The sequence below is a fragment of the Rhineura floridana genome, chromosome 5 (genome assembly GCF_030035675.1).
Source record: "Rhineura floridana isolate rRhiFlo1 chromosome 5, rRhiFlo1.hap2, whole genome shotgun sequence".
Taxonomy (NCBI): Eukaryota; Metazoa; Chordata; class Lepidosauria; order Squamata; family Rhineuridae; genus Rhineura; species Rhineura floridana.
This window is the reverse complement of record NC_084484.1, coordinates 139,961,250-139,986,827: the sequence shown is the minus strand read 5'-3', so window position 1 is coordinate 139,986,827 and position 25,578 is coordinate 139,961,250. Positions and strand designations below refer to the sequence as shown.

General features: G+C 42.1%; 1 protein-coding gene across 3 annotated transcripts in view; it reads right to left on the bottom strand.

Moving 5' to 3' along the window:
• The window catches only part of CMSS1 (cms1 ribosomal small subunit homolog), a 359,816-nt gene that overhangs the window by 22,853 nt on the left and 311,385 nt on the right, over window positions 1–25,578 (bottom strand). For 2 of the 3 annotated variants that reach the window (XM_061628232.1, XM_061628234.1), the window contains one exon: window positions 15,228–15,328. In XM_061628232.1, coding sequence (XP_061484216.1) covers window positions 15,228–15,328 — 101 coding nt within the window. Of the gene's footprint in view, window positions 1–15,227; window positions 15,329–20,562; window positions 20,664–25,578 lie in introns of those variants that run through there. The other variant, XM_061628235.1, reaches the window with a different exon arrangement.

Sequence of the window (25,578 nt, the reverse complement as noted above, 5' to 3'; positions counted from 1 at the left end):
AGAGCACGTTGAGGCGGAGTGAAAGACTTCGCGCCCGTTTGCCCCCTTCTTAAGAGACAGGCGGGATAGCAGTCCCTTGCTCTGTCAACTCTCTTTCTATGTCGCAAGATCTGTAACTCTGTGTTGCTTCATGAGAAGGTGCAGTCTTTGTTTGGATATTACCTTAATAAAAACTGAATTGCTTTCAACCACCAGTCTGGTCCCTGAGTCCCATCCTGGGCCTAACAGCTTGACAGAGCCACCTAAATCACCCTCAATGCTCTCTTCACTTGACCGTGACAAGATGGAAAAGGGAGCAGCGGGGGGAACGAATCCCACTTGAGATGGAAGAAGTGAGACTTTTGAGGACTAATGTGGCTGATTTGCAGACGGATGTTCAAACCTTGCTGGCAGCAGTCAAGGCGCTGAAAACGGATAATCAGGCCTTGAAAGCCACGATCGATGGGATGCGGACAGCCTCTCCAGCCGCTGCGGTGAAGGTTCCCATTGGATTACCCCCAAAGTATGCGGGACAGAGTGATCAGTTGGCAACTTTCGTGGCTCAATGTGAGTTGTACTTGGACGTCAGGAATGCAGAATTTCCTGGTGATGGGGCTAAAGTGGCCTTCGTGATCAGCCTCCTGGAAGGAGAAGCTGCAAAATGGGTGACTCCGTATCTGGTGAGAAAGGATGCCCTCCTAGGAAGATACAGAGGATTTATACAAGAAATGACCGAGATGTTTCAAGATCCGCAAAGAGCTGAAACGGTAGCGCGGCAGCTAGGCGCCCTGAAACAAGCAAAAGGGACAGTTTCCGAGTACACTAATGCTTTTAAAATTTTGTCCCAGGAAACTGGTTATAATGATGCAGCCTTGATGTTTATGTACCGGAGTGGACAATGATCCAACCTCCCTCCAAAGGAGTGTTGGTCCTACCTATTCGGATTACAAGTTCCCAAGGAGTGGTGTTTAATTCTACTGCATTAATTGACAGTGGGGCCTCCACTGAGATCCTGGATGAGCTGGCCAGGACCACACACCCCCCACTGACCTGCCAGGGCTAATTTGGCTGTGCCTACAGATCGATCACCGGCTGGAAGGAAGGCTCCTGGAAAAGAAACAGGAGGCCCCGAGATATTCAGCCTCGGCATCTCACAGCAAGGCCCTTTCCACTTCAGGAACGGCAGGTAATGCAACCGAGGGACAGGGAGGGGCTAGGCCAAGACTGTCAGAAGAAGAAAAAGAGAGACGACGTCGAGAACGTCTATGCTTTTATTGTTCGAAACCGGGCCATGTGGCCAGAGACTGTGGACTGAAAGGGGGGAAAACAGAGCCGTCGGAAAACTAAAACACCCAGTCCCAATGATCCAACCTCCCTCCAAAGGAGTGTTGGTCCTACCTATTCGGATTACAACTTCCCAAGGAGTGGTGTTTAATTCTACTGCATTAATTGACAGTGGGGCCTCCACAAATTTTATTGATGCAAAGTTAGCCAAGTGTTATGGAATTTCTAGGTGGAAACTGGACGCTCCCCTATCTGTGGAGACCATCGATGGGAGACCCCTGAAGTCAGGAGGGGTGACACAAGCCACGGAGGAATTGAAACTTCAAATTCCTGGGCATGAAGAGTTAATTTCGCTGTATGTGTCAGATCTCTCAAACTTTGAGGTGATTCTGAGGATGCCCTGGCTAGCCAAGCACGAACCCAAAATAAGTTGGAAGGAGGCGGTGGTGTGGTTCACCTCTCAGTATTGTCAGGAGAACTGTCAACCAGAAGGAATCAAGAACACCTTAGCGGGGGCAGTGCAAGAGATCGAGCAAGTGATCCTTCCTTTGAAGTATGAGGAATTCAAAGATGTATTTGATGAAAAGAGGCAGAGACTTTACCCCCCCACCGCCCTTACGACTGTGCGATTGATCTCGTGCCAGGAGCCAGCATTCCATCGGGAAGAATTTACTCTCTTACAGAGACTGAGAGAGAGGCCCTGAAGGAATTTCTGGAAAAAAACCTGAAGCGAGGATTCATACGTCCCTCACAGTCCCCCGCTGGAGCGCCCCTGTTGTTTGTGAAGAAGAAGGGGGGGAGCTCAGGCCTTGTAACGACTATCGTGCATTGAATCAGATCACCATCCCTAACAGTTACCCACTGCCCCTGATTTCAGAGCTGCTAGACCGACTGCGCTCAGCAAAAATCTTTACGAAGCTGGATTTAAGAGGAGCGTACAATCTGATCAGGATGAAGGAGGGACATGAATGGAAAACAGGATTTCTGACTTCTTACGGACAGTTTGAATATTTGGTTATGCCGTTCGGGCTTTCGGGGAGTCCAGGCGTGTTTCAAAAGTTCATGAACGACGTGTTTAGAGACCTGTTGGACACGTATGTAATTTGTTACTTAGATGATATCCTGGTGTTCTCAAAGAATCAAGAAGACCATGATCAGCATGTGAAAACTGTGTTGAGGAGACTGAGAGAGAATCATCTGTATGCTAAGCTACAGAAATGTGGATTTGACCTCAAGTCTTTGGACTTCCTTGGGTATCGAATCTCAGCGGGGGGAGTGGAGATGGATCCAGGGAAAGTGAGTTGTATATTGGACTGGGGCCAACCTGTCACCAAAAAGGATGTACAACATTTTTTAGGGTTTGCCAATTATTACAGAAAGTTCATCCCAGGGTTTTCCAAATTAACAGCTCCTCTGACTGACTGTTTAAGGGGAAAGAAGAAATTTCAATGGACAGAGAACGCTACAAACGCCTTTGAGGAGCTGAAAAGAAGATTCGCTACTGAGCCCATTCTGCGCTTTGTCGATCCAACCCGCCCCTTCGTCATGGAAGCAGACGCTTCGGATTTTGCCATCGGGGGGGGGTCCTTCTGCAATTAGACCAAGAAGGAAAGGAGCTGCACCCCTGCGCGTACTTCTCTAGAAAGTTAAAGCCTGCAGAGAAGAACTACACAGTATAGGAGAAGGAGCTACTAGCCATCAAGGATTCTTTTGAGAACTGGAGACAATATTTGGAGGGGGCCTCTCATCAGATTGAAGTGCGCTCTGATCACAAGAACCTGGAAAGCCTACAAACGGCCAGAAAGCTGAACCAGAGACAGATAAGATAGTCCCAGTTCTTCACTAGGTTCAACTTCAAGATTATTTATCATGCCCAAGCCAAAAACCAGAGAGCGGATGCCTTATCCAGACAGCCACAATTCAAAGGAAGCAAATTCGATGACCAGCCTCAGTACGTGATCCCGCCAGAGAAATTAACGTTGGGATCATGTCAGCCTTCATGGGAAGAAGAACTCAAAAGGGCACAACAGGAAGATGCAGGCATGCAATAGTATATTCAGGAGGCGGGACAAGATCAAGACCCAGAAGTAAGTTTCCACTGGTGAGATGGACTGTTATGGTTTAAAGCAGCCAGGTATGTGCCAGAAGGGGATTTAAGACTCAGAGTCCTACGTCAGTGCCATGACTCCATCACCACGGGGCACTTTGGTATTTACAAAACCATTCAGAATGTGGCCAAAGACTTTTGGTGGCCTAAAATGCGTCGGGATATTGAGGACTATGTAAAATCCTGTTCTGTCTGTGTGCGAGCGAAAACACAAACAGGAAAACCAGCAGGGCTGTTACAACCGCTACCTGTCCCAAACGAACCCTGGAAGGACCTTTCCATGGATTTTATAACTGATCTACCAAAGTCACAAGGAATAACGGCCATCCTAGTAGTGGTAGATTTACTCACCAAAATGGCGCATTTTCTTCCTTGTTCAGGGGCCTTAGAGGCAAAAGAAACAGCCAAGTTATTCATCAAGGAAATCTACCGGTTGCATGGATTGCCAAACAGTGTAGTCTCGGATCGAGGAACTCAGTTCACAGCTAAATTTTGGAGAGCAATTTGGAAACAGTTGCAGACGGAGCAAAAACTCTCTTCAGCTCATCATCCCCAGACAGACGGTCAGACGGAACGCCTGAACGCTGTTTTGGAAAGGTATTTACGTTGTTATGTGTCCTACCAACAGACTGACCGGGTGTCATATTTGCATTTTGCAGAGTTTGCCTATAACAACTCCTTGCACTCCAGCACTAAGCAAACCCCGTTCTTCGCTAATTATGGATTTCATCCTAAAGCCTTCCCTAGCAGCTCAGAGAGAGTGCTTGTGCCTGCCACAGGGGAATTTCTGCAGGAATTACAGGCTGTGCAACAGACGTTGAAACAGCAGCTAAACGAAGCCAAGACTGAGTACAAGCGAGTTGCTGATCTGCACAGGAGAGAGCCCCCCCCCTTCAACCAGGAGACCAGGTATGGCTGTCCACTCATTTCCTTCAGATGCCAGGCAAATGTAGGAAATTACAAGACAAGAGGGTGGGGCCTTTTGAAAAAGAGGCTCAAATTAATCCCATGGTGTACCGACTGCAGTTACCAGACACGTTTAAAATACACCCTGTGTTTCATCGATCTCTGCTAACGAAAGCAGCCCCTCCCAGTGATTTACGGCCAGAGGAGCCTCCAGGGGCTCCGCTCCTGGTAAATGAGCAGACTGAGTTTGAAGTGGAGGAAATCCTGGACTCCAGAATAAGACGTAACAAATTGCAGTATTTGATTCACTGGAAGGGTTATGAGCCAGAAGATAGATCTTGGGAAGCTGAAACTGATGTGCATGCTCCAGATTTGGTAAAACTTTTTCATCAACGGTTTCCCCATCGCCCCAAGCCAGTCGGGGGGGGGAGCACAGCATGGGAGAGGGGATGATGTCAGGGTGCAGGGTTGGGGTCCTGAGGATTCAGAAGAAGAGGAGGAAAGGGAGGGGGCCATTTCGCCAGAGTAGAGTGAAGGAGAAGAAGAGGAAATTCCAGAGATAGAGTTGCCTAGCAACGGAGACCTTGAAAGCTTCACAGTCTCAGAGCCTTCCCTTGAAGTTCCCACGCCTCCTCTTCTCCGAAGTTCAGAACAGGTGGGGGAAGAGGGAGGGCCTCCTAAGTCAGAGAAAAGCAAAGAAAAACCGCAAGACAGTTTAAAACCTGACCCCCTCTTTCCCCCATACTGGAGTCGGAGACTTCAGAAGAGGAGGGGCCCGTGCTTCCCCCGTCGCCGCGTACTCGAAGACAGTTGAAAAGACAAGAAAGGAGGGGGGGAAGAAGGGTGGTGACTGAGAGCACGTTGAGGCGGAGTGAAAGACTTCGCGCCCGTTTGCCCCCTTCTTAAGAGACAGGCGGGATAGCAGTCCCTTGCTCTGTCAACTCTCTTTCTACGTCGCAGGATCTGTAACTCTGTGTTGCTTCATGAGAAGGTGCAGTCTTTGTTTGGATATTACCTTAATAAAAACTGAATTGCTTTCAACCACCAGTCTGGTCCCTGAGTCCCATCCTGGGCCTGACAGCTGTGTATGTGTGAAGCGTATGTGTTTGTGGTCTCTATGTACATAATGAGTATGTGGATGTGATGTGTGTGCAAGAAAGAGTGAATGTGGTGTGACCACCTCGAATATTTTTCCTGGTACTGGGGATTGATCCCTGTTGTTATTAGACCACAACAGCATCATTGTGTGTGATTAGGCACTGGGGAACATTTTGGGACAAGCCGGGCCTGTACAAAAGGGACGGGCTCCACTTGAACCAGAATGGAACCAGACTGCTGGCACTTAAAATTAAAAAGGTGGCAGAGCAGCTTTTAAACTGACTGAGGGGGGAAACCCGACAGGAGCTGAGAAAGGTCCGGTTCGGAATAAACCTCCCCCCTGGGATAAAAACCAAAGAAATGATGAAATTTTAAAAGGGGTAGGCCTAGAAGTAGGCATTGTGAGAGCAAGGGCACAGGATATAAATTCAGAAGAGCAAAATTACCACAGGCCTAACCACAAGTGCCAAAGACACTTGAAGAGAGACACTGCTTACAAGTGCCTGTACGCTAATGCTAGTAGCCTGCGGACCAAGATGGGAGAACTGGAGTGCTTGGTCTTAGAGGAGAGCATTGATATAGTGAGCATAACGGAGACCTGGTGGAATGGAGAAAACCACTGGGATACGGTTATCCCTGGATATAAACGATATCGGAAGGACAGGGAAGGACGTATTGGTGGAGGAGTCGCTCTATACGTGAAAGAAGGCATTGAATCCAGCAAGCTCGAAACCCCAAAAGAGGCAGACTCCTCCACAGAATCGTTGTGGGTGGTGATACCATGCCCCAGGAGGGACTTAATACAGGGAACGATCTATCGTCCCCCTGATCAAAATGCTCAGGGAGACCTGGAGATGAGATATGAAATTGAGGAAGCATCCAAACTAGGAAATGTGGTAGTAATGGGTGACTTCAACTACCCGGACATAGACTGGCTGCATATGTGTTCCAGTCATGACAAAGAAGCAAAGTTTCTAGATATTCTAAATGACTATTCCCTAGACCAGTTGGTCATGGAACCGACCAGAGGGACGGCAACCCTGGACTTAATCCTCAGTGGGGACCGGGACCTGGTGCGAGATGTAAGTGTTGTTGAACCGATTGGGAGCAGTGACCACAGTGCTATTAAATTAAACGTACATGTAACTGGCCAATTGCCAAGAAAATCCAACACGGTCACATTTGACTTCAAAAGAGGAAACTTCACAAAAATGAGGGGATTGGTAAAAAGAAAGCTGAAAAACAAAGTCCAGAGGGTCACATCACTCAAAAATCTTGGAAGTTGTTTAAAAACACTATATTAGAAGCTCAACTGGAGTGCATACCGCAGATCAGAAAAGGTACCGCCAGGGCCAAGAAGATGCCAGCATGGTTAACGAGCAAAGTCAAGGAAGCTCTTAGAGGCAAAAAGTCTTCCTTCAGAAAATGGAAGTCTTGTCTGAATGAAGAAAATAAAAAAGAACACAAACTCTGGCAAAAGAAATGCAAGAAGACAATAAGGGATGCTAAAAAAGAATTTGAGGAGCACATTGCTAAGAACATAAAAACCAACAACAAAAAATTCTATAAATACATTCAAAGCAGGAGACCATCTAGGGAGGCGATTGGACCCTTGGATGATAAGGGAGTCAAAGGTGTACTAAAGAACGATAAGGAGATTGCAGAGAAGCTAAATGAATTCTTTGCATCTGTCTTCACAGTGGAAGATATAGGGCAGATCCCTGAACCTGAACTAACATTTGCAGGAAGGGATTCTGAGGAACTGAGACAAATAGTGGTAACGAGAGAGGAAGTTCTAGGCTTAATGGACAATATAAAAACTGACAAATCACTGGGCCCGGATGGCATCCACCCGAGAGTTCTCAAAGAACTCAAATGTGAAATTGCTGATCTGCTAACTAAAATATGTAACTTGTCCCTCGGGTCCTCCTCCGTGCCTGAGGACTGGAAAGTGGCAAATGTAACACCAATATTCAAAAAGGGATCCAGAGGGGATCCCGGAAATTACAGGCCAGTTAGCTTAACTTCTGTCCCTGGAAAACTGGTAGAAAGTATGATTAAAGCTAGATTAACTAAGCACATAGAAGAACAAGCCTTGCTGAAGCAGAGCCAGCATGGCTTCTGCAAGGGAAAGTCCTGTCTCAGTAACCTATTAGAATTCTTTGAGAGTGTCAACAAGCATATAGATAGAGGTGATCCAGTGGACATAGTGTACTTAGACTTTCAAAAAGTGTTTGACAAGGTACCTCACCAAAGGCTTCTGAGGAACCTTAGCAGTCATGGAATAAGAGGAGAGGTCCTCTTGTGGATAAGGAATTGTTTAAGAAGCAGAAAGCAGAGAGTAGGAATAAACGGACAGTTCTCCCAATGGAGGGCTGTAGAAAGTGGAGTCCCTCAAGGATCGGTATTGGGACCTGTACTTTTCAACTTGTTCATTAATGACCTAGAATTAGGAGTGAGCAGTGAAGTGGCCAAATTTGCTGATGACACTAAATTGTTCAGGGTTGTTAAAACAAAAAGGGATTGCGAAGAGCTCCAAAAAGACCTCTCCAAACTGAGTGAATGGGCAGAAAAATGGCAAATGCAATTCAATATAAACAAGTGTAAAATTATGCATATTGGAGCAAAAAATCTTCATTTCACATATACGCTCATGGGGTCTGAACTGGCGGTGACCGACCAGGAGAGAGACCTCGGGGTTGTAGTGGACAGCACGATGAAAATGTCGACCCAGTGTGCGGCAGCTGTGAAAAAGGCAAATTCCATGCTAGCGATAATTAGGAAAGGTATTGAAAATAAAACAGCCGATATCATAATGCCGTTGTATAAATCTATGGTGCGGCCGCATTTGGAATACTGTGTACAGTTCTGGTCGCCTCATCTCAAAAAGGATATTCTAGAGTTGGAAAAGGTTCAGAAGAGGGCAACCAGAATGATCAAGGGGATGGAGCGACTCCCTTACGAGGAAAGGTTGCAGCATTTGGGGCTTTTTAGTTTAGAGAAAAGGCGGGTCAGAGGAGACATGATAGAAGTGTATAAAATTATGCATGGCATTGAGAAAGTGGATAGAGGAAAGTTCTTCTCCCTCTCTCATAATACTAGAACTCGTGGACATTCAAAGAAGCTGAATGTTGGAAGATTCAGGACAGACAAAAGGAAGTACTTCTTTACTCAGTGCATAGTTAAACTATGGAATTTGCTCCCACAAGATGCAGTAATGGCCACCAGCTTGGACGGCTTTAAAAGAAGATTAGACAAATTCATGGAGGACAGGGCTATCAATGGCTACTAGCTGTGATGGCTGTGCTCTGCCACCCTAGTCAGAGGCAGCATGCTTCTGAAAACCAGTTGCTGGAAGCCTCAGGAGGGGAGAGTGTTCTTGCACTCGGGTCCTGCTTGTGGGCTTCCCCCAGGCACCTGGTTGGCCACTGTGAGAACAGGATGCTGGACTAGATGGGCCACTGGCCTGATCCAGCAGGCTCTTCTTATGTTCTTATGTTCTTATGTGTGTGTGTGTAATCAATATTGTGTGATCTCCACAATCAGAACCAGCAGGACATAAGCAACTTCCCATGCCAAGCATGAGCTTGTTTGTGTGTGTGTGTGTGTGTGTGTGTGTGTTTGTAGGAATCAGCAATTATACTCTCTCTAATTTTGTGCTATGCTGTCCCCCCGTCCCCCCCAATAGCAGCCATTTTGTCACTGATGCCCACAGCACTTTCTCAAAATGCAAAATGTGCCTGCTGGTCAAAAAAGGCAGGTGAACCCTGATCTATGGAGTCTGTGCATATACGACTCTTCAGGTAACAATAAATCAAACTGCTGCATAAAAACAGGTGAGTGATTGGCTCTGTGAAAATTCTTTACTAACCAAATACACTTGCAGTTATGATTTTCCCTGGGGCTATTTTAATAAGGTTATGACTTACTTATGCTGGCCAAAGACTCTGTAACCCCCCTGCAAACTCCTGGAAATTCTAGTTGAAAAAGCCTCAAGTATATAAAGCTCAAATCCAGAAAGGGTGTTTAACAAGCAGGAAAAGGAACATGTGGCTACAGACGTTTTCTCACACACAGGGAGAAGGATCAGGCTCACTGTTTTGAACTTTAATCTCAGGCAGGCAGGGCATCAGACAATCAGCAGCTGAGAACATGCTGACATTGGTGCCTGGCTTGCAGAAGAAGCAAGCAACAGGACTTCCGGGAAGGGTGACTTCGCTTGTGCCTGCTTTTGAGACGGGCTCCCGCCGCAGAAGAAGCTTATTCAGATATAAATCAGTCAGAACATTTTTTTTTTTGACTGATGAAATTTCTCCCGGGCAGGGAGAAACGTAGAGATCAACCTCAAAAGCCTGTTTTTGTTGGGAGGACTGGATTTCATTAATTTATGAGAAAAGGTCCAGCCAGCAATGCCGGACGGACTTCCGAACAAGCTCTATCTGATTAATGCGATACGTTTATCTTTTCTTCAAAGAGAAAACGGACTAACAGGCAAGCACCCTTCTTTCTATTATTTTTTTTACTTGGTTTAAATTGTTGCAGCAAAAAGAGATTTGTCAAATGAATCAGCTTTAAAGAACTTCTGGGTGAGCTATAACTCTTCTCTGTTATTCACGAAATTAACAGCTTATCTCTGTTTCTATTGCAAAAAGCTGTCCTGGAAGTGCATTCTAAAGATATAAACAGAAGAGGGATTTCTATTCCGAGGAACATTATATTGTCTGGGACTATTCTCTTTTTGGTCTATTTTATTTTGACGAATCTGCTTCTTCACGACGCCACTAACTGTTTTGATGCTGGGAACTAAATTTGTTTTGTATTCTTGAACATAGAGAGACAAGGCAGGCTGCTCTGTTTATACTGTGATGTCATCAAGCCTGGAATATTAACCCAATTGTTGCTGAAATAAGAAGTGGTTCTTCTTTATTTTTGTTTTGTTTTGTTTTCGTGGTTTTAAAAATGGCAATCAAGAAAGTGGCTGAGAATCTGGAAGTAATTATGTTTCAGAAAATAATGGATGAGATTGAGATAACGAAACAAACCCTGCGACAGGGCAGTAAGGAGCTGAAAATGGAACTGAGCAAAATGACGCAGGAGCTTAAAGAAATAGGGGATCCTGTGAGAGAGGAGAATGAGATCAGAGATGAGAAAAGAAAAAATAAAGGGAAGATACAAGCCCTGGAGATTGGAACAAATGTGGAATTGGAAAAAGATCTGGAGTTTACGGATATTAGAAATAAAATCTACTGTTTGGAATTTAACGTTATCTCTGAAGAAATTAATGAAGATATTAGAGATAAAGTTATCAATGGCTTGGATAATCTTCTGGACTGGAATGATGTGATGGAGCTTGATATAGAGAAAATCTATGGAATTAACTGCAGCCATGTGACAATGGGAAAACTCTCAAGAGATGAGCCAGTGCATTCTGTAAAAAAGAAGAACAGAGATATGACTTTACAACAATATTTCAGCAACTTATTCAGAATTGATGGCAAGAAAATATTTGGGATAGAGGAAATTCCCATCAGACTCTTATTATATGACTATGGCTATGACAGCAAGATTATTATGGAATACTGATAATGGAAGATTGGACACTGAAATTACTGGACTTAACAGGACTATTGAAGATGGAAGATGGAATTAATATGGATAATGGAATAATGGCTATTGAAATTATTGGACCTAACAGATTTTGATGAGATGGATTAATCGATATGTTTATTTGGACTATGGTTATGACAATAAGATTATTATTATTATTAACGAGATGGATTAATCGACATGTTTATTTGGAGAAAAATTGATAGATATATTTCTTAAAGAATTGAAACCTCTCTTTGACTTTTTGTGGAAAGAATAAAGTAATGTTTATGAGATTTGATGATTAATTAAGATAACTACTGGAGGAAAGTGATTTTATAATATAATTTAAGAGACAGGATTGTTATATATTGTAGACCTATAACTGATTTGATCTGTGACAAATGGGAAGTCAACATTTTATTTTTTTGTTTAATCATTTTTGTTTTGTTTTGTTTTTTGTCTTTGAATGTTTTATGATTTTGTTTTGTATGTTTTATGAAAATTTGAATAAAAATTATTGTAAAAAAAAAAAAAAGAAGCAAGCAACACAGCTGATGGGGGACCCTGAATTTTGTTTTTAACAGAAACGCAAAAAGTTCTGAAGCAGAGAATTATGTAATCAGAAGAAAAATATAGTCCAGCCATTTCCCCATAGATCAAGAGTAGTACAATGTGAGTGTGTGAGTGTGTGTGACACAACAAATGAAAATTGATAATTGTGCCACATTTCCTGAACCTGCTTATTCCTGTGTCAATCTCTTGCATGGACTAGCACAATGGTTCCCAAACTTTTCCCCCCATGGACCATATGAAAATTGCTAAGGGTATTGGCGGATCACTTAACGATATTTCTGCCTGTTATAGCAATTGAAATGCATTGTGCTAGATGCTGTATGATTTTTAGTTGTATTTTGTTGCTTCTTTTATTTCTTACAGTATTTTATTGTATTACAATTTGCTTTCCTGAGAATTCAAACTGTAATACAATAAAATACAATATAAGAAATAAAAATACAATTAAAAATTAATATGGATATTTAATGGGAGCATGTTGTGGACTACCTGAATGAAGTTCACAGACCAATTGTGGTCCATCGACTAAGTCTGGGAACCCCTGGACTAGTGGACACCATCACGGGACCAGTCTTTCTTGCAGGCGTGTAGTCGTCTGGGGGGGGGGTCTTAGACTCCTTACTTTTGGGAGCAGGGTCCCTATATCTCTAGCATCCTACAAGCCAATCAGAATGAAAGGGGAGTGTGTTAGCCACTGAGAAGAGTCTTCTAATATGCTTCCTTGTCCTTTCCTGCATTCCTAACATCTCCCCTTTCATGTTTATTGGCTCCTAGCAGCGTCTGTTGTTGTGGGAGAAGGCATTAACAAGGATCTTATTCTTAACCCAGCAGCAAAAAAGGGGGGAGGGGCATGGCTGCAACTAACAAGAGGGGACCTTACACTTCTGAATTTGCCACTACACTACTGTCTACTTGTGGATGTCACACTACTGTCTACTTGTGGATGTCAAGTGGTTATCAGCAGACCAGACATGCCTGCAAAGCTTCTGTTAGAAGTGACTGTGAGATAATGTGTAATATGAGCTCTGTCATAATAGCTCTGACCTGTGCTGTCACTATGATATCATTCCATGGTGATCTTATAAGGCAGGGCTAAAATTGCTGAAAATCAGTGTAGAAGTGGCAGAGCTTCAAGCACCAGCTTCAAACTCAGAAGAGGGTAAGAAAAAGAGCTTTTAACTCAGTATTGATTTGATATAATCACCATCAGGGAACCTGTAGCCCTTCAGATGTTGCCAGACTACAGTTCTCATCATCCCTGACTATCGGCTATGCTGACTAGGGCTGATGGGAGTTGAACAACAGCTGGAGGGTAGCAGATTCATTACCCTTGGTATAAGTGAATACTGGAGCAACAGGAAATTTAATGAAACCTGACATCCTATTCAAAAGGATGAGAACGATAACACAGAGTTAGGGTTAAGAGACATGGAGTACACACTTTCAAGATCTCTAATGAAAAGTATTCCATGCCCATTTTCCAATTTAATTTATGTAGTGCTTGTTTATTATACTTTCAAAAGTGGACCACAGAAAAAAAAAAGAATCTGAAAAAGAATCATAAAACAAACCAAGGCTAAATAAACCAAGTCCTACTTGTGGAGAGAGACACAATCTGGTGCCAAGTAATTGGTGCTTTCGACACTGAAGAACTTTTTATTTATCCTGGCCTTTTAATCTGGCTCTGCTTTTAGTCTTAGCCACTGCAGATCTCCCCTCATTAGTCTATTGCTGTTTTTAGATTTGTATTCAAATTTGATATTTTTAATATACTTATTCTATAATTTTTCAGTGTGCTGACAGTTCTAGTTGAATGGAAGAGGAGCATAATAAGATAAGTAAGTGAATAAATCAAGTCTAAGCAGCAGCCACTGTGGATTGTTGCATAGGCAAAAGACATGATTCAGCCCAGAACTAAGCAAATTGACCAATCAGGGCTCAGATAATTGGGCCAATCATAATGAACTAAATCTAGATTGTGAGGCCATAATAAGCAGTTTGGCTCCTGAGAAGGAATGACACAAAGAAAGTAAAGCTTAATCACCTTCTGCTAATAAAACAAGATCCATATTTTTGAACTTACAAACTCACTCTTCAGAGAAAGACTGAAATCAAAATGGAAATGTGAATTAAACCAATCTAACATAGAGCCACTGTAACAATTACTGATATGCAAAGCAATTTGAAAACTTTGGAGAAATGATACATATAATACTAACTGTGTTTATTTTTACATATTGTCAAAGTTAAAACAATGATTTGGGCTGGTAAACCAGGCTTAAATTTAGTGTACTTGAATTCACTTACTTTTGTCTGGTTTTATATCTGACGAGGAGAACCTGGCTGGGTGTCCAGAGTCTGTGAGTTCAAATCCCCGCTCGTGTCTCCTGGGTGTCAAGGGCCAGCTAAAGATCTCTCCCACAGTGAGTGGCTCAGGAGTTACGTGCCCTGTCACCTGTGCAGCCATGGGCAAGCTGCATAGTCCCAAGGAGCCCAGTTGCCCCCCCAGCTGGCAGTTGTGGACAAGGAAGGGGCTGGCTTGTGCAGCTGTGGCAAGCTGAGCAGGCCCTAGCCAGCTGGGGAGGACTAGCCTCAGAGGGAGGCAATGGTAAACCCCTTCTGAACACTGCTTACCATGAAATCCCTATTCATAGGCTCGCCATAAGTCTGGATTGACTTGAAGGCAGTCCATTTCCATTTTATAAGGGATTCAAAACCTCATTCTACTTCACTGATGGAAAGCAAACTAATAAAAAAGGGTTTCACCTTACACATCGCATTTTCTTTTCTCATTTTCATTAGCTTCTGGTTTACATAAATGCTTCAGTATATTTAAACAATTTTTGTTCTGTCTTTAAGTGGAATTGGCAGAGAGATCATAACTTTGTAGTAAACCATGTATATATAGGTGAAACCTTAATGGTGATAGTGGCTCAATGTGATGTACATAAAAATATGTTAACGTTAACATGTGTAAAGCTTTACCAAATAATCTCATGATTATTCAGACACTCCCATTTTTGCATAAATCAATCATTTTAAGGGAGGGATGTGCGCGCACACACAGAAGGAATATTAGGGAGGAGTGTTGTAGAGCAACAAGGGCTCATTCCATATCTCTGCTACCACTGCACTCAGCACCAATACTGTACCACCCTCACATTCAGCATATACGAGTAGGGGGCTCTATGTGCATACTGACATACACATGCAGTGATCCTACACTTTAGAGGGGATCCTTGACGAATCAGTTGGTACACATATAGAGTCCTTTCTCATGTGCAAGTGGAAGGAGTATGGTTGCCTGTGTGCGATAGTGGTGGAGTGGGTAGCCAGCTTGCAGAGTCCCACAACTCGTCATGTATTCCTTCAGTAAAGTATGTGTGTGTCATCTGAACCCAGAGATAACATGCTGGCATGGCCCTAGGCCAATGTGTCCTGCATAACTGTATATGCACACTTCTCAAAGGAAGGCAAAACTAGTTAGTTTGCATACTGTAGTTACACTATGGGTGATAAATAAAATGCTGAACAGTAGTGCTGGCAACAGAATACTGCCCAGAAATGTGGGTGATATAACACCCAGATACCCAGGTATTTGGATTCTCCTGGCACACAGCACAAAAACTGTCCATTGTGCATTATGCATCAGATCTCGCTGTTTGGTAACAATGAGATAAAACCAACCAACCTGTTTTCTTTTCTTTGAAGGAGGCGGCTTAGGTTTTGTACCCTGCTGTTCTGCTTTACTTGGGCCAACATATTTGTCCAAGGAGGAATCCTGCGAGAGATCTAAAGACAAAAGCCAATTGTCAAAAATCTGTTCTGCCTTCTGATGAAACAACTTTGGTGCAATTATTTCGTTCAGCAGTGCGCTTGGGTGACTGAGGTTCTATCAGTTGGGAAGTGAAGTGCACAGGTAGAGGGGAGATCCTGCAAAATTTTGACATGGGAGAAATACCAGTTCATCAGATTCCAGTTGATCATTTAACATTCTGTACAGCAGATCATCCAGGGGTTCAAAATTCACATGCAATATACACCATTTACTATGCAATGGACTATATTTGTATTGGTTTATCCAGGTATTTATATGCTGAGTCAACTGCTTCCCAAGATACCAGTTGCATACTGTAACCTAGAGACTTTGTACAGTCTGTAGCTTGCCAAGAAAATCTAACAGCTAACTTTAATATTTCGTTATAAATCCTGACTTGGCATATCCAGAAAACGAAGAGGGAGGTGTATTCAAAGCAGAGTCATAAATAGCCCCTTCTCCTGTATCTGCTTGTATACTGCTCATTATAAAACGCTAAAAGTAGACAAATGGTTTCCATGAGAGAACTTTGCAAACAATGCACCACCTGTTAACTGCCCATCTTTGCTTTGGAACTGGATTGCAAGATGCAGTACCCTCCAACTCTTTCAGTTTGGATGACATAATTAGTCAAATCAGAGGAAGACGCCTCTTAGCAATATATTAAATGCCTTCCAGGCAAACATGCACCAGTTCAAGTGCATCTTTACCATTCTTGTTCTGGAAGAAAAATCAGGATTAAATCCCATTTTTGAAGATTGTGTGTTATTTATCATGTATCGCCTAAAATTTGCGAAATGCTGCACATAGGCTAAAGAAAAAACAACCCCTGCAAAAAGAAAGGAAAAAGGAGTAGGGTAGGAGGAGGAAAACAATCTCAGACATCAATTCTAATTACCGTTACATAATTAGTTCTTATAACAGCCAGCTGGACTAGAGAAGTTTATTTCTTTATTTCTTTATTAATTTATACCCTGCCCTTCCTCCCAGAAGGAGCTCAGGGTGGCTCCAGGGTTCAGGCAGGGAAGGAGAGAAATGGGACCTTCCTGGCCTATCTCTCCTGCTAGAGCAAGGTGAAATGGCTGCTAGTGGATCACCTATTGAAATAGATGATATTCAGTTTATATCCCTTCTTTTTTCTACCGTAGAACTCATGGTGGTGTAAAAGGGTTCCCAGATGGTCTCTCAATCCAGGCAGTGGCCAGACCCAGACCTGCTTAGCTTCAGCAAAGTTGATGCATTATGTGCCTTCAGAGCCTGAGACCATACAGACAGGCTAATTTAAGTACTGACATTACAAGGAAAGACTTGTCTGGATGAGTACAAGGCTGATTTTTGACATATAACACCTGATTATGCCACCCTAGCCATGTGCCTCAAGAGTTTTTGGTGTACTCCAATGTATACAGGGTTATATCTGCAGGAGTCCCCATCAATTTGAACAGAAGGAGCTGACCACACATGAAATCCTTTGGTGCTTTGTGCTGAAATGAATGCAAAAAACGTGTGTACTAGAGCTCTGAAACCTGTAACAGATCAATGGGAGCAGGGCAAGTGCATCAACAGTACTGATGCAATAAAAAAGGCAGAATATACATTTTGACATAAATAATTATAAAATGAATAAACTGGGCTATTAGAACAGCAGAAGGGGACTCCTAAATCAGTTAACTTTTAGTCAGGGATATTAAAATGTGTTTTAAAGGGTGTAACAGATGGGAAATGATTCAATTCCTCATACATGTATTTGTTTTGGTTCCTGCAGCGATCAACGGCCATGACGTATATGCTTTATATGTAGCACATTTGTGAAACAAACCAATAGTTCATACTTTGAAGGGTTGCTTCATGATACAGATGGCTGTCATTTAGAGTGAAAGCCATCTGCTCTGATCTTCCATCCACAGTGGTGGAATCACACACGGCTCCTGCATTTACATCCAAAACCTTAGAGAAGTAGCCAAAACTGCCACAAGGGACTTCACTCTGCTCCTTTTTCTCCTCTGGCACAGCAGCAACTAAAATCTCAGACCACAAAGCCAAGATGCCCCCAGGCATAAAACCTCTACATTAAAAAAATTTTTTAATAGCACTGAAATAAAAAGTGCTTTTCCAGCTTACCATAGTTGATTGCGAACTATATTAAACCATACAAGTCACTCAGAAGCACATCCCCAAAACATGTGAAGCAGTATACCATTAATATAAGAATCAGTTCATAGAGACAAGTGGGAACTTTGCTGCCATAAGTTTGTTAAAATGTTAATTTCTTATTACTGTTTAAAATGCTTTGCAATCTCTGTCTTCTCTCACCAAAGTACCATATCTTTTTCTTACCATTGTCAGCTATATTTAACCCATCCCTCCACCCATGAGCTCAATTTATATGTCATCTGCTACATTACACCTTCATTCAGATTTATTTCTACATTCAGTTGCAGTTCCCATTTAATTCTAAACAGCTTTGAAGTGCTGTCAATTAGCATAGCTGGTTTTAAAGGGCAGACCTGTCAGTCCATATACACAGTGGGAAATCAGGATTATGCCAGGCTGCCTACATAGTGTGACTGAGGATCTCATATTGTCACTTATGTTTGCATAAAAGTCAATGCACAAAGATCCCAATGTGTGTAGGTGGTCTAATCCACAATCTACCAGGTATATTTTACAAACTAAGATCCAGATTTCTCTATGTACAAGAATGTATTCTCTGTTGTACAAGACTTCTGTAAAACCCAAAAGGAAGACTGTCTTATTCTAACTTACAATATTTTTCTTTGCTGCATCTTTTACATTTGTTATACTATTTGTACAATCACAAAGCTAGGAGATACCAAATGAATCAAATTGACAATCCTTTTTTCTTAATCGGTCTGTGTTCCAACATGTGTTGAGCCAGTAACACCAAAGGTAAATAAAGGCTGAAACATTTATCTGCAGATCTCTCTATTGCTGCCCATGGTTTTTCAAGCACGTTTTTTTGTAATACATATGGTGTTTTGGCACATTTACTAAGTACCTACCTTTAATGAATAATTCCAAGGAACTATTTGCAGTCATGTGAAAGTGGAGCGGGAGGAGTTTCAGACTTCCCCAGATCTATTCACGATCAGACCTAGATCTCTCCAGCATCTGGATCAGGCACAGATCAATCAATCCTCTCACATCATCCTCTTTCCAAAACTTACCCGGATATGGTAGTTTGGATCTGAGGTGGAGGGTCTTTTAAGTCCGAGGCACTTGCATAAACATGGGAACTACATTTCATCCAAGGTTAGCAGGAACCATGGAAACTGTAATTCCAGAATCTCTAGATCAGTGGTGGGGAACCTACAATACCACAACCCCAAATGTTGATGGACTACAACTACCATTGGCCCCAGCCAACATGGAAAATGGTCAGGGATGGTGGGATTTTTTAGTTCAGCAACAACTGGAATGTCACAGGTTCCCCACCTCTCGTCTAGTTGTTGCAATCCTCCTGCATCCCTACAAAACTCTCCCACTGCCACCACATTCATGTAAGATTGGGAGAGGGAAGGACACCGTAGCAGAAAAGGCACAGAAGGTGGTAGAGGGGGGTGGACAGCCTGATTTGTACCAGTTCAAAACTTGGTGCCAGATTATGTTACAAACATCTGAAGATCATTTCATCTTGATACAGGATGTGATCTATGGCTGGCCAGGAACCGTTAAGATTGCCCTTAGGATAAGTTCTAAAGTCAGTGGCCATGTGGCATTCTGGGTTCCAAGTATGTCTGGTGTTCATCAAGGCTCAAGCGTTGGCACTGGCATGAGTAACATTAGAGCAGTGCAGCTAGATTTCTTAACTGTGATCACAATAGTGATGTTGATGTGAAAACTAGCAAACGTTCATTCACACATGGTACATTATAAAACAATTGATACAGACAACCCTAAGTTTAATATTTCCCAGGAACACTAAAAAACAATGGGTGGGGGGATACTCAGGAGTAGGAGCAGCCAAAATTACAGAGGAGCAGAAAATAATTAGGTGTCACTAATACCTTCTGCATTCCATCTTAAGATTCATACAAATGGAAGACTTTGTGGCTCCAATACAATGGCCAGCTTTTTCACTCCCATTTTGTTTAATATCCAGCCTGCAGAAGAGTTCTGGAGAACTTAAAAGCTTATTCACTATTCCATGAGAGTATGGTTGTCCTAATAAAGGCATTACCTTCTGTTTTTGCATTTCCCCCCCTAAGGGATCAGCATAGCTTTCTATGTCTTTTGTCTGCTTTAAATAGACCCTAAGATGCTTACCCTTAATATTTATTTAAAACATTTATATCCTACTTTTCCTCAACAAGACCAATGCTGTATAGTAACTGAACAATTTTTAAAATGTCACAGCTACAAATACAAGAAAGCAGCCATAATACATTTTGACCATCTTGCAGGAGGCCTTTAGAGAGGGGGTGAGATGAATTCCAAAGCTTGAAAATACCTACTAAAAAAGTCTGTTTCTTGGTCCCAACTAGATATATTTCTGGGCACATTAGGATACACAAGATGGCTTTTGACAACGATCTCAACAGGTGGGCACGTTCAGACAAGAGAAAGCAGTCCCTCAGATCTACAAGCACATTATGTTCTTACTCAGCTTCAAAAATCTTCAAAATCAACCTCAAAATCATTTGAAAAATTGCAAGCGTAGGTTAGGGAGAAACCCACCAATCCCAATACCTGATATAGTAAATCAAAACATACAACACAGCATATGTATCTTCCAGAGTCTGCAAAACATGTGGCTACCTATTTCTTCTCTGAGGGCTCTACTTTAAATGCCTCTTAATGCATATAAGTTACTGTTAGGGAGAACAAGTGTCCTTTATAGAGGACAGCTCTCCATTTTGAAAACATTAGCTGTTTGAAGGGCTGTCTAGCCTAAGTCCAGTTTAAGAACCATGAGAAGGGAGCACAGGGACCTTGAAGTTGCCCATCAACAGTTAACAGCACCTGGATGGTTAGACTGAGCAGGCAGACAGCTGATCTGGTCATCCTAAAAGGGGAAATGCTATGGACTTCTCCGCTAGGAAGGTTCCCCTTTCTTCCAGGCTTTATAAAGCTTAAGGACAGAAGGGGCTAAAGGCTGGAAGCAGGAATCCCTTGAGTATATCCGTTTGAAAATATGCACACAGACAGAAATTAACTAGGATGCGGTTGTGATAGATAATGCCCATACCTACTCTTGCCTGCCGCAAGCAGCTGTCTGCTGCTTGCATTATGTCCTATCTCCTCTGCAAAGAATGACAAGAAGACAGGTCAGCCATCTAACAAGGTCAGCACTTGGAGAGAGAAGCATGGAAAGTGGGTTGGGTTATATTTAGAGTTAGGTCTCATTCAATGCCAGGGTCCCTCCCCTCCCCCCAGCTCTCCTTTGCATGCTGTCTCAGGTCTCTGGGTCTAACACTGCTATATCTAAACCTGGGGGAAGTATTCCAAAGCTTCCACAAAGAGAAAACTGCATGGCCTATTGAAATTAGTATTCTGGGTGCTCAGAAGATAAAGCCCAAGTATAATTTTAGCTCTGTAAAGAGACATTTTTATGTACTGACCTGGATATGTCCATTGTGAAGGGGCAGAAAAAAGGAAATTAGCCAGGAGGCTTTCTTCTCAAATATGGTAAGCTCTTCTTATTCTAATATCATTCTAGAGAAATTGTGTAGCTAGTCAGTGTAAAAGTTAGTACTATATTTGCTTTTAATGTGGGGTTTCCTTATGTGAATGATATAAATTCTGGAATGGATGTTATCTCAGTTATTCAATTAGAGATACACAATAGGAGAGGAAACCAATGTAAGTAATACGCAAAATAAAATTACATGCAAGTTCATCCCTGTCTAAAAATCTTTTGTTGATTGACAGGAAAATATTAATAGGAATATTATTTCATTAGACTCAAGTAGGGGTAATAAAGTGCATGTCTGTGTATATAGATTATGTTTCATTACGTCTACACATGCATATTTCATATTGCACAAGTATGTTTTTCAATGATCCTTCTACACAGGCTTCATGGCAAGTAGCAATGGATTTCAAGCAAATAATACTAGCAAATGTGAAAGACTTCCAGTTCTTGAAATGAATAACAAACCTACCATACAACTAGAGCTAGAATGTTTTGTTGCTGGGAATACTCCCATTTTGAAAGACTACTGTGTGCTGTTATGGAAATGAGCATCAGAGGAGTATTAGATTGTAAGATATGTGGCATTCACTACTTTATTCTTTTCCTCTCTGTCCCAGACCTCACCACCTCAACCTGACCAGTGATTCCTATGATAATGTCTAATCTGTAATAACATCCCCAGCCAAGAAATGCTGGAGGTTATAGTTCTGTGAAGGGGCTAATATCTCTAATAAAATTAAGTCATTGCAGTTCTTTATGGAAGCTGTGCCAGTTGAACCAGTTTAAAACTGAGTTTACTTTGTGGTGTTTATATGCCTCAAGAATCCAGTATTTTGGGACCTCAGTTTTCGATGATACTGTTGATTCCTTAATTTCTTGGCTCACTTAGACCAAGTGTCTGATGGGGAAGAAGCAAAGGCTATACAGTGGCATACATACAGATCAGGGATTCTTTACTTTGTTCAATTGTATCTGAAGTACTTCACAGCCATAAGCAATAGCTCAGTCATTGTTTGTTACTGTTGTGGTAGTTTCCACTGATCATCATTTAGCTGGACAAGGTAAACGAGAACTTAAAGGCCGATGAATGGCTTAGCATCCAGCCTTCTCAGTGGAACCTGCTAGTATGGAGATTAGAAGTAATTGTTCAAGTCAATTGAGAACTCAGCAGAACTCCAATTCCAGAATAACAGCTGCATTTGATGCATGAGAGAAGAGTTCCCATAAGAGGATTTCTTCCATGTTGTCCCGTCATCAGAATATCTTATGCAAATAAACCTTGGCAAACCATATTTTACAGGAGAGTTCATTTTCCATATATATGACTGACACACAATAGAAAATATCTCCTAAACATCATGCCTCACTTCTTCCATAACAAAATGAAGTAAATATACAAAATGCTGCTGTGGCATCTCAGAATTTAATGGGTTTATTGCACATATTATTTAACTGTTAGGCAGGTGTATGGTTTAAAAGTTCTGCAAGGGAAATCCATTGGTTTATAACTGGTAAACCACAGTCTATAAGTAAGGCAGTTCATTAGTTCTGAACACCATGTGGATCTCAGCCATTGTAATAAAGACAGTAATCTATTGCACATGAAGCTATCCATGAGTGGACCTTTAATCAATTTCTTGTGCAGTACCTAGTGCCTGCTGGTATTGTTGCCGGGGGTGGGGGTGGTGCTGAAGAAAGAGAGCCTTGGTCAGATCTTGTGGAGCACTTCTAGTACTCTTTTGCAGGATCACTTGGCACAGATTAGTTATGCCTTAACCAGAAGCAGAATGTATGATGGGACAGAGCTGCTGCTTACCTGAACAGGGCTGGACCGGGCCAGGGCAGCAAAGAGTTTGAGGCCACCCGGGTGCATCAGCAGGAGCACCAGATTGCTGGTGGAAGTTCCACTGGTGCCCCTGCATGGCCCCAGCCTCACCATTATCCTGCCCCACCCTAGCCCCATTCTGGCAAGCAGCAGGTACATCAGTCTCAGGAGTGCAGCTCTGCCTCACCACACGTCACAACTGGCCTTAACTATTATCCTGAGTATGCCTTGTAAATTTAAAAATATGCTGATGGACAATAGGTATTATAACTTTTAAAACCATGTAAGACTTCAGCCAGTTCTTACATGATCTATCTTGCATGAAAAATTAACTACAGAACCCATACCATATGCATTAAGTGTACTTTGAAGATAGCCTTCAAGGAGGGCTATCTAAATCACACGATGCTATCAGTGGCTACAGATTGTGAATATGAAGTTTTTACGTTTCCAAATTTTATTTTTGCTTTTTGCCCCTGTACAACAGTTGCCATTTAACTATTCCATCTAATAGCAAACTCAGGTAGTTGAGTACTGACAGGTCTGGAGCCAAAACGTAGCCAATGGGAAACAAGAAAGAAGCATCAGCCTGCTCAGGTACACAGCCAGAAAAACAAAACATTAAAAAAGAAAAGCCAAGGGAGCATGCATACCCTCAAAACAAAACAAACCCCAGAGCAAACTGAACATGTTCAGTCACAGAATGTGGAGTAACAGTTTGCAAAGAAAAGCAGAAGATGTGTGTGTGGCCTGGAAAGCAGGGGGAGGGGGATAAATTGACCTGCTTGAGACTTCTACAGAACTGACAGTATTCTCCAGAGGGCCATGGCTGGCTCGCTGGCGGGTTTGGCTGAAATACTCTGGGAACACTCCTGTTATGGGATGACTATACTCTGCAACATTTTGTTGCAGATCTCACTTGTTTATTTTACAGTGCAGCTAAACATAGAATCCTAAGCCCAAAGCACTTATTCTTGACCTTTGTTGGAATATTTGAGGATCATACTACTGTGTGGTTACAAATTTTGTGTGTTCCTAACTCATTTTTTATTACATTCTTTCCAGTAATGTAGATTTATAAATTAGATAAATTAATAAAGATATACTTTTGATTCTCCAGTCTCACACTACATAAAACAGGAGAATCTTGGTCCCCAGGCAAATAAATGATCAGTCTACAAGTGATCTTCCAGCTTCCAGGAAGTCTTTTGCACTGCAGCCTATGAATGCACTAGATTTTCCCGAAAAATACAGTAATACCTCAGTTAACAAAGTAGATGCATTCCTGGACATTACTTCTTTAACAGAAACTTTAGTACCAGAGGTAGGAATGAAGTAAAATAAGTATTACAATCAGAATACCCATGCATGCCTTGTCTGCGGCCAGTTTCCTTTAGGAAGGTTCACCTGGGTGGCAGTCCATACCAACCTTAAATTAGGGATGGAAAGATCTGTTGATTTTGGATCTCTCAGTTTCTCATTTTTTAATGTTAAATCCAGTTCTCCACATTTCAGCAGCAATTTGCAATTTCTTTTTTAAAGAAATCCCCATGAAAATTCTTTAGCATTTTGGTGCCAATTTCTAATAATAATAACAATAATAATACAATTTAATTTATGTGTCGCCTATCTGGCCGATGGCCACTCTAGGCGACGTACATGTAAACAGTTAAAACACAATGCGATAAAATACATTAATACAATATATAAACAATACAGCAGCAACAACAATACTAGTGCAGGGTAAGAGGCATTTCAGTCATAGAAGTTAACCCTCCCCGGAAATCCCAAAGGCCTGTTGAAAGAGCCAGGTCTTTAAGGCTTTACGAAATACATTTAGGGAAGAGGTGTCCCGTAGATCTTGTGGGAGGGAGTTCCAGAGGGTGGGGGCCGCCACTGAGAATGCCCTCTCTCTAGTTCCCGCCAATCTAGCTGTTTTTGTTGGCGGGATTGAGAGAAGGCCCTGCGTGGCTGATCTTGTCGGGCGGCATAATTGGTGGCGTTGAAGGCGCTCCTTTAGATAAACTGGGCCGAGACCGTATAGGGATTTAAAGGTTAATACCAACACCTTGAATTGGGCCCGGAAGACAACTGGAAGCCAGTGTAGATCGAACAATTTCTCATAATAAACACATTTTTGTAGGTAGTTTGACAAATGCACACATTTTTGCAATCCATTTCTTGTCATATAATGCATTTTTGCATGTCATTTTTATTCATATATTCATTTTTATGCACGCATTCCCCTAATATATGCATATTAGTAAACATTGTTTGGTTGGCGAACTGCATCATAAAGTTCAAGCAAGTGCAAATTTGAAAAGATGGCTGTGTTTTGATTCTATTATTTTACAAAGTGCGAATTCAATAAATTCAGCTTGAAATGTACACTGAGTCAAAATTCCCACCCATCCCTACCTTACTCCCTACATTAATGAAGGCTAGATTTTAGATCTGTTTCCCTGCCATCATTGCTGTCACCATCACCTTAAATAATCCAAAGGTCTTCATGAGCATTTACATTCAACAGTAGTCCAACTCTAAAGCTTCAGCTACACAATTATTTATTTGAAAAAAAGGTTTATTTTTAGAGGAACAGTAGGTACACAGTAATTCATACGAAGTACATCCATGACATGCTGCCAATTAATTTCAGGTTCCTTTTCCCTTCAAAACCAACTGCTATCAAATTCATTTTAAAATAGCTTATGCCAGGTTATAAAGGTATAAAAACTGATACACAA